The 20,652-nt window shown below is 34.8% G+C and overlaps 1 protein-coding gene across 1 annotated transcript; it reads left to right on the forward strand.

Annotated features, from left to right (window-relative positions):
- Positions 1 to 467: 467 nt before the first annotated feature.
- Positions 468 to 3,250, forward strand: LOC111901164 (lysophospholipid acyltransferase 1). Its single transcript, XM_023897043.3, has 8 exons — positions 468 to 836; positions 1,307 to 1,362; positions 1,453 to 1,673; positions 1,808 to 2,213; positions 2,406 to 2,491; positions 2,571 to 2,634; positions 2,764 to 2,873; positions 2,965 to 3,250. The coding sequence occupies exons 1-8, from the start codon at positions 538 to 540 to the stop codon at positions 3,100 to 3,102; spliced, it is 1,380 nt and encodes a 459-aa protein (XP_023752811.1). The 5' UTR covers positions 468 to 537; the 3' UTR covers positions 3,103 to 3,250.
- Positions 3,251 to 20,652: the final 17,402 nt, after the last annotated feature.

The raw sequence follows: 20,652 nt of genomic DNA on the forward strand, positions 1-20,652 counted from the left end.
TTGAGTTACCGATTAAAATGGAGGTTAGCCGGTAATATTTATATAATTTAAACAGTTAAAACAAATTAGTTGTTTTGTTATATACAAAAAAAAATTACCAATATATAAATATAGATAAAAAATAATTACCCTCCTAAGTCATCCTATTGTATAGTTGTTCCCTATGCCAAATTATCTTTTCTCATGTAGCTACTATTAGTGTTAATGATTTTGTCAAATTATCAATTTGTATCGAGACAAAATATTTTTTCAAATTTAATAAAAATATTTTATCATTGAGCTCCTAAATCGTATCGAAAACTCGGGGGAATCCAATCCCGGATTTAGCTATCAATTTACGATACCCTACTGGCCTACTCAGCTACTCTTATCTGCTACAGTATATTCCAATCAGAAACCTACACGTGTCATCCAACCTCACCTGACCCCACCACAACTTCCATTTGATCCCATTTAAAGCGTTGCCTGCCCAAATTGAAATCCAGGAAAAAGACTCCGACTGACTCACTGTGAGCGAAGACAAAGCTGAGAGAGACCATGGATATGGAGTCAACGGCGACGGCGATCGGAGTATCGGTGCCGGTACTCCGGTTCCTTCTATGCTTCGTTGGCACTATTCCAGTCGGCTTCTTCCACCGCTTCATCCCCGGCGGCCCTACCGGGAAACACTTGTACGCCGCCTTGACTGGCGCTTTGCTCTCTTACTTATCCTTTGGTTTCTCCTCGAATCTACACTTCTTTGTGCCTATGTTGGTTAGTTACGGGTCAATGGTGCTCTATCGAAAACGTTGCGGCTTGATTACGTTTGTGCTGGCTATGGGATACCTCATTGGGTGGTACGAACTTATTTTTTCATCGTTTGATTCAAAGTTTCGATCATAAATTTGACAAATTAGGGTTAATGTTTTGATAGTATCCGGGAATCCGCCTCTTATGCTATTTGAATCTCTTTAGACTCGTAAATTCTTTTAGCATTGCGTGCGATTTCTGCTATTCCATGAGTTATTTTACTTTAATTTGAGTGGTAGATAGTTGCATGATTCGTCACAGTTGCATATATGGTACAAAAGTGGAATATTGTTGCTTAAATTTGAACAAGAGAATGAATATTGTTAGCATAAATGTACAACATAAGCAAAAGAAGTTGTTTAACTTAATTTAATTTTTAGGTTTTCTAGTTGACCAGAAAGGGAAAGAAAGCCTACGACTTAACTATGATACAATTACACTCTTTCCATCTAAATTAGGTCGACTTTAAGCAATAGCTAGGTTATTAATGATTGTTAATTATTTTGATAACATGTAGCCATGTATACTACATGAGTGGGGATGCATGGAAGGAAGGAGGCATTGATGCTACAGGTAAGCCCTCTCTGTTTTATTATTTAGTTAAACTGTGTTGTATTCAAAGGCACTTAATTGATTTCTTATTGTATGATTTGTATCATATAGGAGCTCTTATGGTGATAACATTGAAAGTGATTTCATGTGCTATAAATTACAATGATGGATTGTTAAAAGATGAAGATCTTCGTGAATCTCAAAAGAAAAATCGGTTAATTAAACTTCCCTCTTTGATTGAGTATGTGGGATTTTGCCTCTGTTGTGGAAGTCACTTTGCAGGTCCAGTTTATGAAATTAAAGATTACTTGGATTGGACAGAAGGGACAGGGGTAAGTACATCAAAGGAAAAAACAAAATTACTATATTGCCCCTGCTTTCATTTCATCAAAACACTACCTTTTCTTCCCATTTTGTTACAATTATCGTATTCTTGTAATTCATTTCTTACTAATTTATTTTTCAGATTTGGGCAAAATCTGAAAAGGGTACACCATCACCATTTGGAGCAACCCTAAAAGCCCTTTTGCAAGCTGGATTTTGCATGGGTTTATATTTATACTTATCACCTCAATATCCACTCTCAAAATTCACTGATCCAACATACAAAGAATGGGGATTCTTGAAAAAACTAAGCTACCAATACATGGCTGGATTTACAGCCCGTTGGAAATACTATTTCATATGGTCGATTTCAGAAGCTTCTATTATCATTTCGGGCTTGGGTTTTAGTGGATGGACCAATTTGCCCTCACCCGTGGCCCGATGGGAACGTGCCAAAAATGTTGATGTCTTGGGAGTCGAGTTCGCTAAGAGTTCCGTCGAATTACCCCTTGTGTGGAATATTCAAGTCAGCACATGGCTTCGTCATTGTGAGTCTTCTTTCTAAGGGCATTTTCGCCTTTTTCACAAACATCTTTTTCGGGTAGGACAAAAGGTTGTAGTTTTTGTCTCGTGGATATTAGTTGTTGTCTTGTTCTATGAATGACAAATACTGTACAGTCTATTCTGTCATGTCATGTCATGTCATGTCATATCTAATAACTGTATTTTTTTTTTTACAGATGTTTATGACAGACTTGTTCAGAAGGGGAAGAAAGCTGGATTCTTTCAGTTACTTGCAACACAAACCGTTAGTGCTGTATGGCATGTAAGTCTATGATTTTTATTTCCATTTAGTATATAGTAAAAGATTATGAAATTATGCTGACGTGGCAATATCATAACAGGGATTATATCCGGGATACATGATATTTTTTGTTCAATCGGCTTTGATGATTGCTGGCTCAAGAGGTAATAAATAAATAAATAAATAAATAATAATAAAAATATATTCGGCTTTCATACTTTCATTTAAATAAAGTTAGTGGAAAGCTGATGTGGATATCTGGATATCTGACTGTCTATATTTGTCATGTGCAGCCATTTACAGGTGGCAACAATCGGTCAACCCAACGCTTAAGAATATTTTTATGCTTCTTAACTTCCTTTATACACTTCTAGTGCTCAACTACTCTTGCGTTGGTTTCATGGTCAGTGCATTAAATAACAACCTACTTTATTTTTAAAGTAGAAAGCTTTAATGAGAAAAAAAATAAAATTTTGTTTTTGTTTTTGTAACAGGTGTTAAGCTTACATGAGACACTGACTGCATACGGGAGTGTATACTACATTGGAACTGTTATTCCTGTTGTTTTGATCGTTCTTGGTAACATAATCAAACCAAAGTCAGCCAAATCCAAAGCACGAAAAGAACAGTGATTTGTTCGGTTGTGACACATGTAGAATCAGTTGTAGTTGTTTATTTTTATTTTTATTTTTGTATTTTTTTTGGATTAAGCTTTGTGGTTTTGGAGTGTTGTAGAATAATTTATAATTATATTGTATGAATACAGTATAATTGAGAACAGTTGTATTACATTACTTAGGGATCAAAATCAAAACAAAACCAAGACTGAGAAGTTGTTTTAGGGATGAAATATGTAATTTTGACTAAAGCAAATGGGCATGACATTTTTGAGGTTAAAACTTGCAAGATTTGAACCTCAAGATTCATGTTTTTGAAGTGTTTAAATCTTAATGATGACCACTAGGTCACCTTGATGGTGGTTCATTGATGTTAGTTATAAATAGGAATGACAATGGGGCGGTGTCTTATTGGGAATTTTTTCCTGACCTGAAAGCCGAGACATGATATAGACCCGAAATCTAGGCCAAAAAATTAAAAAATTGTTTGGAAAAAATTATAATTACTGATGAGAAATTAAAACTTTACATAGGCTTACAACACCAAATAAGTTCATAACATCATATAACCAAATAGAAATTAGTAATAGTCTAATACTATAGCAAAAGGTACCGACAAGTTTAAAATATGAAAAACTAAATCCATCACAATATTTTAAAATTAAAACAAGCTCAAAATCAAACCATATCATCCAATCTTGTTGTTTCGTTTTTTAATGTCTTCCTACAAAACGTTTAAAAAAAAACCAAAATCATTCAAACTCTATAAAATCATCCAATCTGGATTGATTTGATTCCGGGTGCGGCGTCAAGGCACTCTACCGTCTTGCACCTACTAAGATGCATGAGTTATCCTCTTAGCTGCTGGAGCTGTTGGGGAAAGGATTCGTTATATCAAGCAGTTCTTCGTGGGAATCTCCGATCCTTTCGTCGGGAAGAAGGACGGTTCGCACCGTATGTGCATTGGTTATCGAGAGTTGAACAAGCTGACGGTGAAAAAACGTTACCTTTTGCCGAGGATTAATGATCTATTTGACCAGCTACAGGGGCATCTTGGTTTTCCAAAATTGATTTGAGGTCCGACTGTCATCAGATGAGGGTTCAGGAGGAGGATATTTAGAAGACGACCTTTCGAACTCGTTATAGGAATTACGAGTTTGTAGTGATGCCTTTCGGGCTCACCAACGCACCGACAACATTCATGGACCTCATGAACCGAGTGTGTATACCCATGTTGGATCGATCAATGATCATTTTTATTGATGATATTCTGGTATATTCGAAGAATAAGGAACAACATGAGGAGCATCTTCGGGAGATTCTTGGGGTGTTAAGGGTGGAAAGGCTTTATCTTAAATTCTCCAAGTGTGATTTTTGGTTACGAGAGGTCCAGTTCTTGGGACACCTCGTCAATCAGAATGATATTTTGGTTGACCCAGCCAAAATTGAGGCGGTAATGTAGTGGGAGGTGTCGATATCTCCATCCGAGATTAGGAGTTTCCTTGGTCTGACAGGTTATTATCGGGGATTTATCAGAGATTTCTCTAAGATTGTTGTTCCTCTCACCAAGTTGACCAGGAAGGATGTTGCTTTTATTTGGGGGCCTGAGCAGCAGGCATCATTTGAGACTCTTCGCCAAAGATTGTGTGAGGCTCCAGTGCTTGCCTTCCTGGAGGGAGTGGAGGATTTTGTGGTCTATTATGATGCATCCATTGCAGGGTTGGGTGTTGTATTGATATAGAGAAGGCATGTGCTAGCATATGCGTCGAGACAACTGAAGCCTCACGAGACGAGATATCCCACCCATGATTTGGAGCTGGGGGCGGTAATATTCGCCCTCAAGATTTTACGTCATTATCTCTATGGTGTCCGGTGTACCATTTACACGGATCATAAGAGCCTGAGGTACCTTATGGATCAGCCCAACCTGAATATGAGACAAATGAGGTGGTTAGACGAAGTGAAGAACTACGATTGTGAGATGTTGTATCATCCACACAAGGTTAATGTGGTGGTTGATGCCCCGAGTGGTAGAGCATCGAGTTCCCCGATACGAGATGTTTGTATGAGGATGGCAATGATGACTCCAGTCTTAGATATCATCAAGGAGGCCCAAGCGGAGGCCATAAAAGAAGAAAATTGTAAGAGTGAGCGGGTGATCAGGCATGTTTCAACATTTGATATAGACAGTAGAGGGATTTTGACTCTTTATGGGTGAGTATGGGTTCCATATGCGGGTGGAGCCTGTCAGATTTTGATGGAGGAGGCCCATAAGTCGAGTTTTTATATCCACCCGGGGGCCACAAAGATGTATCTTGACCTGAAGCATAATTATTGATGGCCCTAGATGAAGAGAGATGTGGCATGGTTTTTAAAGAGATGTTTGACTTGCCGAAAGGTCAAGGTGGAGCACCAGCTCCCTCATGGCAAGTTGCACCGCGTACGATCTGCAGACGAAGGTGCAGAGTGAGTAGACGATTTAGATGCTCAAGGATATGTTGTGCATGTACGTTATTGATTTTGGTGGGAGTTGGGACTCCTACCTTCCTTTGGTTGAGTTCTCGTATAATAACAGCCATCATGCCAGTATCGGTATGCCCCCGTTCGAGCTCCTTTATGGTCGGAGGTGCTGAACTGATGGGTTTTGGTCCTAAGAACATCCTATGTGCTCATACAAACCCTAATGCTTGGATCTAGGTTTCTCTATTATACATGCAAGTTATCCAAGACTATAAACCCTAATTCGAGCATTCAAGTAATCTTATTAACATGAGAATAGGTTTAAGATGTTACCTTGATTGTTATGTAGCAATAACAATCCCAAATCTCCTTTGTATTGACTTTAGAAAACTTAGAGTCACAAATGTCACTCCTCTAATGGTTCACAAACACCATAAGCAAGAGGATGAAGAGGAGAGAGGATGGAGGCTACCCAAAAACGTCTACAAACCCTAGAGGAGTATTTTCCACGTTTTTGGTCCTTAAGGGATCTATATATAGTGAGGTTATTAGGATTATCTAACAAGGAAACCCTAATTTGGATGCTTAAGCCCTAAGCAACCCATGGACCCCTTTCCTTAAGGCCTTGGACGATTTCCTTATGGGTTTCCCCATGGAATTCGTCCATCCTTTAATACAAGGCAATTTATGGCCCAAATTGCAATTATCTTATAATTACAATTCCAGTCCCTTAAGTTTAATTAATCTCTTTTAGTCAAAACTAATTACTAATTAATTCTTGACTAATATTAATTAAACAATATGATTTCTCCTTTAATATATTACTCTCATAATATATTAATAAATCATATTTAATCCTTTCTCTCTATAATTCATCCTATCAAGTTGCTTTGGTGAAGGCAACCCAAAAGGACCATTCACCATCGGGTCAAGTACATACCAAAATAGTTATGGACTTAGACACTAATCCAACAGTCTCCCACTTGGATAAGTCTAATAACTATTATGCGTATGACTTCAGATCCCGATCTGCAATCGTAGCTTTCCAAAGCCGCTGTCAACTCTGATCCTATCAGATACGCATGTCCTTAGATAAGGGATCATATATTCCTCCATTCTAGATATCATATGAGATATGATTTCAAATCATTCTCTTTGTACTATATCTCGATTCCCGATTTATGACGACTGACTAATTGAACAAATCAAATTAGCCCTAGCCCGGCCGAGCATTTACGTTTGTCATCACTAAATCATCGAGGGGCCCAAAGATATCGCTTTTATCCTACCTTGGATAAAAGGAACGGATAAAATTTGATACAATGCTTGCTTGCACTTACTCACCGAATCACACACAACAATATGTTTTATAACACCAAGTTACTAGTGCGTTTACATATTATCAATGTGCAACCGATTTGCAAGATACAACTCACACATCTCGGTTTCAAGAATATAAGATGTTATCGTCTCACCAATCACTCGTGATACAATTCATGGAGTGATCCAAGTGAGCGTGGGTTTAATCCAATGCTCAAATTCATATTCATAAGCACTCATGAACGTTGCAGCAAACATTTGCTTATGTCTAATACTCTTTTAGACATTCCACACACCAATTCACGACAGTCTTCATTCATATCTACTTCCAACATATGAACGACTGTGGCCCGTTCGAATAATTCGATTATTCTTAATAAATTCAATTATTCTGGAAGTCAAAACATGCAAATGTGAAACACAAGAATAATACTAATCCCATATGGCCTCAAACCTTTGAGTATAAATAAAACACCTTTTATTTATCACCATATCGATTACTCATTATTTGTCGTTTTGGGTAATCAACTTCTTACTTGAATTATTACACTTGTCCCATGCTCTTAGCATGCACACAATGTTTACCTATGGTTCTTACCTTGTGAAATAGACCAAATTGAGCATATTTCCAATCATTCTCATTTCACAACTCCAAATCCTTTTTCATAAGTGAAAGAATATCAAATTCTTGCTACTTATAGAATATGCTAGATTCTAACATTCTATGCAATGATCCTTTCATAATGTTACTGCACCAAAGTCACAAAGACTATTGCCAATGATATTACAAAGTCCTTTATCGGAGATTTTTACAAGACAATTCCATAGACGTGATGTCTTTCACTCAAAGTACATTCTTTGAACATCCTTTTGCATAAAAGTTTCTAATCTAGACATAGATTTTCAATATTCAATTTCCAATATGGACACGCTTCCATATTTTCCATATGACAACTCATTCTTAATAGAATCTTTTCTATTCATAATAATGTCGATATGGTCCATCCAATACCATGCTTCCAACTACTCACAAGCGACCAATCCTTGTCAAACTTTGGATTTTCCTTTGATAGTTGTTTAATTATTTTAGTCAAAACCAATTCTAGTCCCTTTTCCCTCTAAATACGCTTGACATTTGGAAAATTTTAGAATGGCTAAACATTAAAGCATTTGCAATCGATCCTATACCCGAAGCGTATGGGGCACGACGCATAATGTTTTATTTGCTATGTTCTCAAAATTCGAATTGTGAAGAGGAATGTCGTAATCATAATCGAAATTTTAGGAACACACTATGTACCCTTGACTAAATTTATTAACATTCCACAACCTAAGCCTTTAGATTTGAAATGAAGCATAATATTCTCTCCCTTAATTATAGTAAAACAACTATTCCATCCTTACAACTTTGCAAAGAATGACTCTTGTTTTCTATAATTAATATTGCCAACTTGCAATACTTTCCTTAATAATCATACAATCATAACATTTATGCTCCCACTATCATGATGATTATTATAAACATAACACTTATGCTCCCACTAGCTTTGACATGTGTTCAGAAACTAGCTTAACTTCTAGAAAATCAATACTTATTGAATTTCTTAAGTTCATGTTTCTAATACTTAGTGCTTTCATAATCTTTTATCAAGTTTATACACTTTTCTCTTAGATAGCTCTTATGTGTGTCTAAACAATTAAGACTAATTGTCAACCTCACAATGCAAATTATGGAAAGGGATACCGTAATCATAATTGAATTCGAGAATGCAATTTTACAATCACTATCTTCTTAAAATCTTTCTTAGTGAAAGCATTTCCTCACAATCATTTTCATGAAGGAAGAAATCTTATGACACTTAGATTTAAACGGTGTATTTGTTCCTATCCATGTGAATTTGTCAAAACCAAAGTTTACGACAATTTCAAACTCATATGGATCGAACTTTCTTAATCTCGATTTCTTGTCTTATGGTAGCACAGCTGCCCACCATGTCTTCCAAGTAGTTAAGCAGCTCACCTTTTCTTATCAATGTACTTTCCATTGATCAAGGTCCTTGCCTTTTATGCATTCAAATGAGAACTCATAGGACTCACATGCATAATTAACTCGATTGGATTGGCACAGAAACAAAATAATGTCAACACGATAGGTTGTAAACCTCAACTCGTGTGCTAGTGATGATCGATAAGGTTTATTTGATTTGTTCTTGAAACCTTTCAAGACCATTAAGACTCCCACTGACTCCTTGACATATAAGATTCTCTTGTCAAAACATTTCTTGACAAACAAATATTCAAGAGTTAGTGTAGCTTTTATCAAAACTCTTCATAAATTGGTCCTAGTTGGTATTTGTCTTATCCAAGACATCACAACTTTCCACATTTGATGAATGTTATAAACCTTCTTAATACTTTTCACTCAATGTCACAATCTTAACTTAAGACTTGTTATTGGGACGAAGTATGATTGACTTCTTGATTTAACCATTTCTTCAATCCTTGATTCCTCTTCTTAAACATACAATTGTACTAAGACTCACTTAGAGGATCAATTGAGATATGGTTCTTAATCATTAAGACCTATCATAAAGCATATAAGCTATTCTTTCTTCTTAGAATGGAGAAACTTTTATCTTCCTGCCTACTTGATTCTTCTTATTCGTTTTGCTATTGATTTAAACTTTTTCAATCAATTCATAATTACACTTAATCTTGTAAGTATAAAACCTTTAGTAAATCATGACGAATATCTTTGTTACTCTTTTAGTGGACTTGATCAACACGCAACTTTGTGTATTCGATCTCCTAGTCCTTCACTTAACACTTTGTCAATGAATTAGTCTAATTTCCAAATATGAAATTTCTCATTCATCGTGCAACCAAGTTGCATATTCCAAGTTTTTGTCCAATTGAAACTTGGGCGATGAGAAACTCTCCCTATTTGGTAAATTCTTGACTTTCCATAAATAACATAATAAGAACCAAAACCATTATTGCTAATAATAGAAACATTCAAACATCAATTTTTCATATACGCCACTGCAAGGATAAATATAAAATCAAGATTTATTTTATTGCAGAAAAATTTGTCCTTACAATGCAATTCATTGAAAAACTATGCTAATACATCTTTCTTAGCAATCTAATTCTAACTCTAAGTAGTAGCTCAAGAATCTAATCTTCAAGAAATGTGATCGAAATCCATTCCTTCACGGTTAGATTCTGCTTACTTCTTCCCTTAAGCTTCCTTTCTTTTCTTCGATCCTACAAAACATCAATTGTAATCTTATCACATTATGTATTAAAAATCTAGAATAGAAGCTTAAAAAGAGTTAGTTAATGGATTTTACCTATATTGGAGCCATACGTTTCGACTCTCCCATCTCTTAGATCTCTTAGGTAAATGGGGCAACTTCGTCTCCAATGCCCCTTCTCTTGGCAATAAAATCAAATTGACTCTTTTGGAACATGACATGGAACTACTTCAGACATTGCCTTTCTATTATGATCAAACTTTTCGATCATAGCATGTCTTTCGTTGCCATTGTCTATATCCATAGAGGTCTTAAAAGCAGATTCACCAATCAACTTTGCTTTTCCATTGCGCGAAACCATTGCTGATTCAGCAACAATAAGCATATAGGTGAGATCTATAAGGGTCACGTCGCGGTTCATCATATAGTACTCTCTTATGAACTCACTATATGAGTTAGGAAGTGACTGAAGAATCCAATCAACAGCCATTTCCTCACATACAATGGATCCCAACATTCTTAACCTATCAATGTGTGACTTCATCCCTAGGACGTGTGCACACACCGACTTTCCTTCTTTATGTTTACTTGCCAAAAGGGCTTGAGTGATCTTGAACTTTTCAAGCCTTCGAGCTTGTGGGTTAGGGAGAATAATTGGAGGAGGTGGAGGAAATGAAGCATGATTTCTTGTTCCTCGATCGAATCGTGGAATATCATCTTTATGTGGAAAGCTTGTTCCACGGGATTTGGGAAGACCATAGTTGTCGAACTTTGACATCTACAAAACGGGAGAAAACGAATTCAAGTTAGTTGATTGATTGAGTCCTTAGTAAATCACCCAAATGAGATACTAAGGCTAGGACCCAACACAATATTCTACAACTCGGGAGAGGGATGTCGTAACCCAAATTGCAGAACATTTGAAGGTAAGTGAATGACGATTCACTAATTTCCACCAAGAAAAACGAAAAAGTAATTTTAAGTTTTAAATCTATGAAAACTCCTAGATCCTTTGAGATTCATTGAACTTTCAATGGCATGTTTAAATATCGATATGCCCCTCTTGTTTGTGATTGGGATGCCGAGGATCACAAAGCGGGTGTGAATAACCATGCAAACTTACATGGTGCCCTCACATGTTACAGTCACCTATTCGATGTGCCGGTAATCCACACACGCTCCACCGAACTATGACAAACATTGAGTCACCCTTTTCTACCTTTGCTTAGAACCATTTAGTGTGCCGGTAAACCACACACGCTCCACTAACGTCTTCGCAAGGGCACAAAGTGTAATTTCATGGAATTGCATCAATTCACTTTTGCCTAAGTAACTAAGATTGGGAATTTTATGAAAACATTTAGTTACTTTAATAATTCATTATACTTATAATGGAAGGTTTCGTCCTATCCTACCCGTTCGGCTAACGACCCTCCACTAGTCAAGAGTGCGGTGGGTAAGAGTGGATACCCATTCAATCGCCATTTTATAGGCAATTTCCTTAAACACCCCTTATAGACCAGCTTCGTGAATGAGGCCTACTAACGGTAAGACTGACTTTTACTCATACATATATATAATGTTAGACTTTTAATGTTATATATATAGTATAGGGTGTATTTTACACTTTTAAAATACTAGGTGGTTTAATTTAACAATTATACTTTTAATTCAATTAAATTGTTAACCTAAACTTTTATGGATTTATTAAACTTCTTTTAATTATACACCTTAATTAATTAATAAAACCATAAGGGAGTGATTTGAATTTTTTTAAAACATTACTAGGGTTTTAGAATTTAACATTCCTAATTAAACTTTTAATCAACTTTTAAATTCCAAAACTTGAGGGCAAGTTTTGAAACATTTCAAAACATTAGGGTTTAGAATTTAAATATACATCAAAATTAATCTATTAATTCAAAATTTTAATTCCAAAACTTGAGGGCAAGTTTTGAAACCTTTTTCAAAACATTAGGGTTTCAACTATTTAAATTTCAAAACAACAAAACTTTTGGGTTCATATTTAAACTATAAAACCTAAAGGGGAAAATATGAGACTTTTCATAACAACAAGGATCAAATAACAAATAATCTAAATTAACATTTAATCACATAATTATCCATATTTGATTAATTTAAATGATTTCTTGCAAAACAATTTACCAATTTAATCAAAATAATTAATCAATTATCATATAAGGAAACAATTATCTTATTAATTGATAAGTATATATCTTCAATTAGATCCAGAATATAGTCAAATATATCATAAAATCGGATTAATATTGATCTAATATGATAAGGCAACTATCTTTAAGAAAAAACAACAAGAAATCCCGGTTTTCCCTCCGTCTGACCAGCCGACTCGCCGAGTCAGGCATGGACTCATCGAGTCACCTTGGACTCGGCGAGTTCATCTATGGACTCGGCGAGTTCATCTATGGACTCGGCGAGTCCAGCCTCCAGAACCACAAAAATCGAATTTTTCAATCACATAATGCATCAATACAATAGAAACCAGTCTAGGCTCTGATACCACTGATGTGTTTTGGTCCTAAGAACATCCTATGTGATCATACAAACCCTAATGCTTGGATCTAGGTTTCTCTATTGTACATGCAAGTTATCCAAGACTATAAACCCTAATTCTAGCATTCAAGTAATCATATTAACATGAAAATAGGTTTAAGATGTTACCTTGATTGTTATGTAGCAATAACAATCCCAAATCTCCTTTGTATTGACTTTAGAAAGCTTAGAGTCACAACTGTCACTCCTCTAATGGTTCACAAACACCATAAGCAAGAGGATGAAGAGGAGAGAGGATGGAGGCTACCCAAAAATGTCTACAAACCCTAGAGGAGTCTTTTCCACGTTTTGGTCCTTAAGGGATCTATATATAGTGAGGCTATTAGGGTTATCTAACAAGGAAACCCTAATTTGGATGCTTAAGCCCTAAGCAACCCATGGACCCCTTTCCTTAAGGCCTTGGACGATTTCCTTATGGGTTTCCCCATAGAATTCGTCCATCCCTTAATACAAGGCAATTTATGGCCCAAATTGCAATTATCTTATAATTACAATTCCAATCCCTTAAGTTTAATTAATCTCTTTTAGTCAAAACTAATTACTAATTAATTCTTGACTAATATTAATTAAACAATATGATTTCTCCTTTAATATATTACTCTCATAATATATTAATAAATCATATTTAATCATTTCTCTCTATAATTCATCCTATCAAGTTGCTTTGGTGAAGACATCCCAAAAGGACCATGCACCATCGGGTCAAGTACATACCAAAATAGTTATGGACTTAGATACTAATCCAACATGAACTCCTATTTGTTGGGGGTAAAGTGGGACAGAGGGTCATGGGGAGCACTAAAGTCGTGCTCAAGACGACAGGGCTTATACAATAAGTTCGACAATAGCTTTTGACTACGTAGAGCCGTCAAAAGAGTTATGCGGATCGGAGGCACTCAGAGCTAGAGTTCCATGTGGGTAATTTTGTGCTTCTGAAGGTGTCGCCCCGGAAGGGTGTTATCCGCTTCAGGAAGCGGGGCTAGTTGGGCCCCATATTCATTGGCCATTTTCGAGTATTGTCCTGTGTGGGCAAGGTGGCTTACAAGTTGGAGCTACTGGAGTAGTTGAGTCAAATCCATGATACTTTCCATGTATCCCAGCCGAGGAAGTGTGTAGCCAATGAGGCAACTGTGGTTCCCTTACAGGACATTTAGGTCGATGATCGCCTGGATTATGTGGAGAAGCCTGTAGCCATCTTGGATCATAAAGTGAAGACCTTTGTAACATTTATAAAATTCTCAAAATTTTAAAATTTTAAAGTTCACTCAAAAACCATCATTGTTTACAAATTGTTCTCAAGATAGATTCAACATCAGATAAATCCCAAAATTGTGAAACAAAACATGAGGAGGTGCACAATCACGCCTTCTCCTTCCCGCGATCCTCTGAAGTACCTGAAACACAATCCAAAATTGTAAGCCCAAAGCTCAGTGAGTTCACCCCAAAATACCAATACATAACAAACAACACAAATATAATAACAACATACTATAGGCCCAATCAACCATCGAGTTAAAATACCCTAGGCCCCTCAACTATCGGGTTGGAATGACAGCATGCTATCGGTCCAATCATCCTCGGGATGGAATACCCTATGCCCTCAACCATCGGGTTGGAATGCCCCTGCCTGTTGTCTTACGCACAAAGCAGTGAAGCCTCAGGCACTAACCAATCACGTGGACATAATACAGATAATCATACTATGAACCAGTCAGCAAACATACAGACAGGTCTTACAGGTCACTAAGAATAGCAACATCCTAAATACCAGGATACCGATCTAACCGATCACAACAATAATCAATCATGCAATAATGAGGATAACAATCTAAAAGGGTCGGCCTTGGTGCCTTCGACCCAACAAGTACAGTGATGAATACTTACCTCTCAAGTAATACATAAATGATAAGATCTGACTTCGAATCTCAGCTCCCGACTCAAATGTCTACAACCACCATGCGACCAATTCCATCAAAATCCTAAAATACCCATAATGCCCTAAAAAGTCAAACTTGGTCAACCATAGTCAAAGTCAAAGTCAACAGTCAAGGTAAATAGTCCATGTTGACCCAAATCGCCGAGTGCACCAATAAAATCGTCGATTTCCTACAGTAATCAGAAGTTCGGGAAAATCCCATCCAACACGCCGAGTTGGCTTGCAAACTCATCGAGTTTGCCCGAGCTTACTACATTCAGTTGATCCTATGATTTCAGGGACTCCAAGACTCAGATCGAACCTCAAATGCTATTAAAAAGGATAAAATTTCCAACTTTATCCTTTAGGTTTACTCCAAGTGCTCAAAAATCCATCCACAAGGCTTGAAGATTTAAGGGCTTAACCAATAAGCACAAAATCCTTGAGATCTGGAACCCAACCTTTCCAGAAGAGATTCTAGCCTCAAAATCGACCTAAAGGTTGGTGTTTTATAGACATGAATGTCCCATGCATTTCTTGTACCCAAAATGGGTAAAAAAGGGGAAATATGACTTAAACTCCATGCATGGCATCAAAACTTGACAAAAGGCCACATCCAAGCTACTACAAGGTTACCTTGACCTGGAGATTCATAAAGTTGCAAGCTTTATGAGGTCCATCCATTGCAATATCCAATAATAAGGAGAAAAGGGGACAAAACTCAAGATCTAGCTACATAGAGGAATAAAAATCAGATCTTGGACACTTACAAAGGTCCAGAAGAGTGCCAAACTAAAAATGAGAGCTTTTCTTGCTAGATCCTTGTTTCCTTCTTCCAACTCTCTTCTTCTTTTGCTCCAAAAACCACACTAGTTCACAAAATGAGAGGGAATGATGATTAGGGTTCACAAGGGCCGATATGACGGTTTGGAGGCTGATAAAAGATCATCCCTACGGACTTAAGGGGATTATATAGGGTTCAAAACCCTAAAATTTAGGATTTCTCATCCAGCCACCAACACGTCGAGTTTCCCCTCACCAACTCGTCGTGTTGGTCCATAAAAATATGCATCCCAAAAGTCCTTCAACACGCCGTGTTGAGGCTACCAACACGCCGAGTTCAAATGCAAAAACATGCTTAAGGAAATAAATCTCATACGTGGGAATCAGGATGTTTCAACCTTGAGGAACAAGGTAGTGTGACCAGTGTAGTCCGTTGAACGAGTCGGTTTGGAATTATTTTTGTAACAAGATTAAATCCTTAAATCTAAAAAAAATAGATCTTATGGAAAGAAGTTGTTGGATAAGGTGTCTAAGTCCACAACCATATTTAGTATGTACTTGACCCGGTTTGGCATGGTCCATTTGGGTTGCATGACATCATAATAATTGGATAGACAAAATGAGAAAAAATGACACTTATGGTTTGTTAATATATTATAAGTTCTAATATATTATTTAATTAGTTTTGATCAAGAATTATTTTGGATTTAATTTTGTGATCAAAAAGAGACTGATTAAATATATGGGGATTGATTTTTAAATCATTCATCATTACTTAGTAGGCTTATGGTTCATGATTCACTAGATTGGGCTAGGACCCATTGGCTGCTCCATGGATGCTCCATGGAGGTTAAAACCCATGATCATGGGGGAAATGAAAAGTCATGCACATTAGGGTTTACATGGTGTAACCCTACATGTGGAACACTATATGGCAAGAAAAATCGGTACTAAGACAAAAAGGGTGAGGGCTAGCCGATTTTGTGATCAAGTGCTCTTCTCTCAAGTTATTCCAAGAGTTGTGGTACTAAGACCAAAAGGATTAAATCCCATGAATTTATGGAACAAGAGACATTGTTTAGCTCAGATGTATAGTTGGAGTACTTGTCTTAATGGATTAAGACCAAAAGAAGTGAAGAATGGGAGTCCAAGGAGTACGTCGTGCGTACTCCCATTTATGCACTATGTAGAGCTGAAGACCCTCGTTGCATGCATGGCCAGCAGTACCCCCAACGTAGGGAGTTGTACGCCCAGTGTACTCGCTGGGTGTTGACTTCGGTTGACTTTTGTTGACCTTTAATGATTTTGACTTTTAGGTCAAAATTTAGGGTATGGACCTAGGGAGGGGCAATATGGTCCTTTTTGCCCATAGTGGGCTTAGCTGTGGACTTGGACTCGTGATATGGTTATGGGCCTTAATTATTAATTAAGGGTAATTTATTTGGACTCGTGATATTGCATAATTCTTAAGATATGACGTTTTGAGCATCACAAAATTACGATGATTCGAGAGTGGAATATGGGAGTTAGTTTTGGGGAATGAAATGTGGATATTGTGGGTGTGGATTAAAACCATACTGATATTGAGAAAGCCGAAATTGGTTATAAGAATATTGCATAGGAAGCTAACTATATTGGTGTTGATATTGTGGGTATTGAGGACGATTTGGGATGTAGGTTTCAGAACGTAAAATAAGAAATCTTGTGATCCGTTCTGCTTTTGTTTTGACGGTTTAGTCTTTGGCTTAACTTTTTTTTTCCTACTTTCCATAACTAGAATCCTAATAAAATGAAGTATATAAGATTATGTAACAGAAATATTAGAATGAAAATGGAGAGAGTTAGAATGAAATTGGAGAAAATTGAAATGAAATTGAAGATAAGGTTTGGTTTTTAAAGTGGTTTATATAGTTGGGAAAATTAAAAAAAACTAATATATATATATATATATATATATATATATATATATATATATATATAGAGAGAGAGAGAGAGAGAGAGAGAGAGAGATAGGTTCAAATGTTTCTAGCAACTATTGTGTGCCTAAATGCACCAATGAGAATTCAAGAAATAATAAATAATTAAATAAATCATTAAAGGGTATTTTGGACAATTTTTTACTTTTAATTAAGGAAATCATTTAATTGAAATCATTCAATTAAGGAAATAAAGTAAATATATTTGACCTAGTTATGTTTGTGGCCGAACACGTTCATCATCGGCATCAACACCATCACCATCGCTGATTCTGCTTCTTCTTCTACAATCGACGGATCCAAAAAGGAGCACATACTCTCGTCTCGCAATCGATGATGGACTCTAGGGTCGATGAGGCTGAAGAAGAGGATGCGGAGGAGCAGTGGCGCTGCTGTGGGGTCCGTGAACGCGAATAAGAAGCGAGGAGCGAACAGTGAGGAAATCCCAACGATTGCAGGTACGTGGACGGAGGTATGCTTCGACAGCCTCCTGTTCTTCTTTCTCTGGTCCGGTAATCCAACAACTAGGGGATATAACTGGAAATTATTTACGTCAATCGAGATTGACTTTATCTCGATTTTGATTCAAGATCGAGATTGTGTTCATCATCTTATTAAATTCGATTTCTTCAATGTTATATATTTGTTCGATTAAAGAAATATTCCGATACAACTTGCACTTCACAATCATAAGTTGGATTTTGTTTCGAAAAAGTCAAAATTGGTGTTCATATTTCTAAATCAATATTGTAAATGTGTGTTTGTTTCTTGAATTCATGATTGAGAATGAATGCAGATGTGTGTTGATGATTCAATCACAACTCTTGAATTATGTATTCAATCACAACTCTTGAATTCTGTATTCAATCATAGCTCTTGAATTATGTAATGTATTCTATTAGAATTTATTTATATAAATGTATTATGTTAGAATGTTTAAGGATAATTATCAACAACAAGTATATTTGTGTAAATGGTAATGAATTTGTGATACTTTATGGTTGACTTTATAGTCTCAACTACATTCTGTCAGAATTTATAGTTTTTATTTTATACTATATTCTGTCAAAATTTATAGTCTTTAATACATTCTATCAGAATTTATTGTTTTTATTCTCTTAGAATGCATTGAATTTTTTAATTTTTGAAACTTGATTATGTTTTCTTTATGAATTTAGGTTTTAAAGAGGCTAACATTGATGTGAAGAAGGAAGAAAACATAGAGAACAAGAGTGTATTATACCAGAATGTGTTATGCTACAATGTATAAAGTGTTGCTAAAAAATAATATTCTCTCAGAATAGATTAGTGTTTATGTTAGATTTTGATGTTTCTTTTCTTTTAGAATGTTGTTATTATTTAATGAATCACAATCATACAATGTAATTATTTGGTATATTATTAGTTCAATAATTAATTTTGTGTATTCTTTTCAAAATGTATTTACTAGTTTATGGTTGGCATTCTGTCATTCTGACAGAATAAAATCGAAAAATATATTTACTAGTTTATGGTTAACATTCTATCATTTCGACAGAATAAAATCGGATTTTTAATTTTGAATTAATTTAAAATATTCAGATTTTTAAAAATAAAGGAATTAATTATCCTTAAAAATCCGAGAATTTCCTTTTTTAGTATAGGTTAATTGACTAAAATGTCCTTATGCTAAAATTTGTGTGATTATATGGTATATGTTATCCTATTCAACTATCATAAACCCTCAGATCATGACCTTTGATTATATTCCATCTGATGGTCCAGATCTATGCATTCTGACACACAATAGTTACTAGAAACAAAATAACCTAACCCTATATATATATATATATATATATATATATATATATATATATATATATATATATATATATATATATATATATATATATATATATGGAAAAGTGAATATACCCTTAAGGGTATATAAGCTTAGGTACCCAAACACACCATAATACGAAGTTTTGTTTGATATATTTATTATAATGTTCTTAAACTTCAACCCCTAACTTGATTTACTTTCAAGTTTTTCGAAATTTCACTATTATCTTTCTCTTATATCACATCTTGTTGTCGAACATCTACTAGGCTATATATATTGTAGATGAAAATGAAAATTATGTAAAAGGAAGATAAATGTGTAATTTATAAAAATCAGGGAAGTAAATTAAGTTAGATGTTAAATTATAAGAACATTGGATAATTAGAATATATTATATGATACAAAACGATGTAGTATAGTGAGTGTGGATAAAGCTTATATATCCTCAAGGGTATATTCACTTATATATATATATATATATATATATATATATATATATATATATATATATATACATATATATATATATATATATATATATATATATATATATATATATATATATATATATATATATATATATATATAGAGAGAGAGAGAGAGAGAGAGAGAGAAAACTGCAATAAAGTCCCTAAATATTGGCCTCATAATCGATTTAATCCCTATATTTATTTTTTATTCAACTAAGTCCCAAATACCGGTAATTGTATTCAATTTAACCCTTTGACCGGTCAACAGGTCATCCAACTTTCAAAAATTACATTTTTGGCTCAAATTTCAAAATTTATTACAAATTTGGTCCAAATTTTACACTTTTGGCTCAAATTTTAAATTTTGTTACAAATTTGGTCCAAACTTTACCCTTTTTGTCCAAATTTTAGAGTTTTATTATGAATTCATCCTAACTTTAGCTTTTTTTACAACTTTTTTTTTTTCTCAAAAAATTGTTTCTAATATGTTTTTTCTTTATAAAATCATATTTATACAAAAAAAATGTATTTTCACATAAAAATCTTATATTTCCTATATAAAAACTTATTTGTATATGAAGTATCTAGTTATAAAAATATATATTTCTTAAGTATATAAATATATACAAAACCTTTTTTATAAAAAAATGTATAGAAAAATGTATTTTACAAAAAAAAAATGTATACAAACACCTAACACCTTTGTGTGTGTTTATATATATATATATATATATATATATATATATATATATATATATATGTGTGTGTGTGTGTGTGTGTGTGTATATATATATATGCACACAAATAGGTGTGTATCTATTTTTTTTTTATAAAATCGCGTTTGTTTATATATATTTTTATAAAAACGTGTTTGGCTAATTTTTTATATAATACGTGTTTGTATACATTTTATAAAATTGTGTTTGTATAAATTTTATAAAAATGTGTTTAAATAATGTTTTATATAATA

This window comes from Lactuca sativa, chromosome 6 (assembly GCF_002870075.4).
Source record: "Lactuca sativa cultivar Salinas chromosome 6, Lsat_Salinas_v11, whole genome shotgun sequence".
NCBI classification, from domain to species: Eukaryota; Viridiplantae; Streptophyta; class Magnoliopsida; order Asterales; family Asteraceae; genus Lactuca; species Lactuca sativa.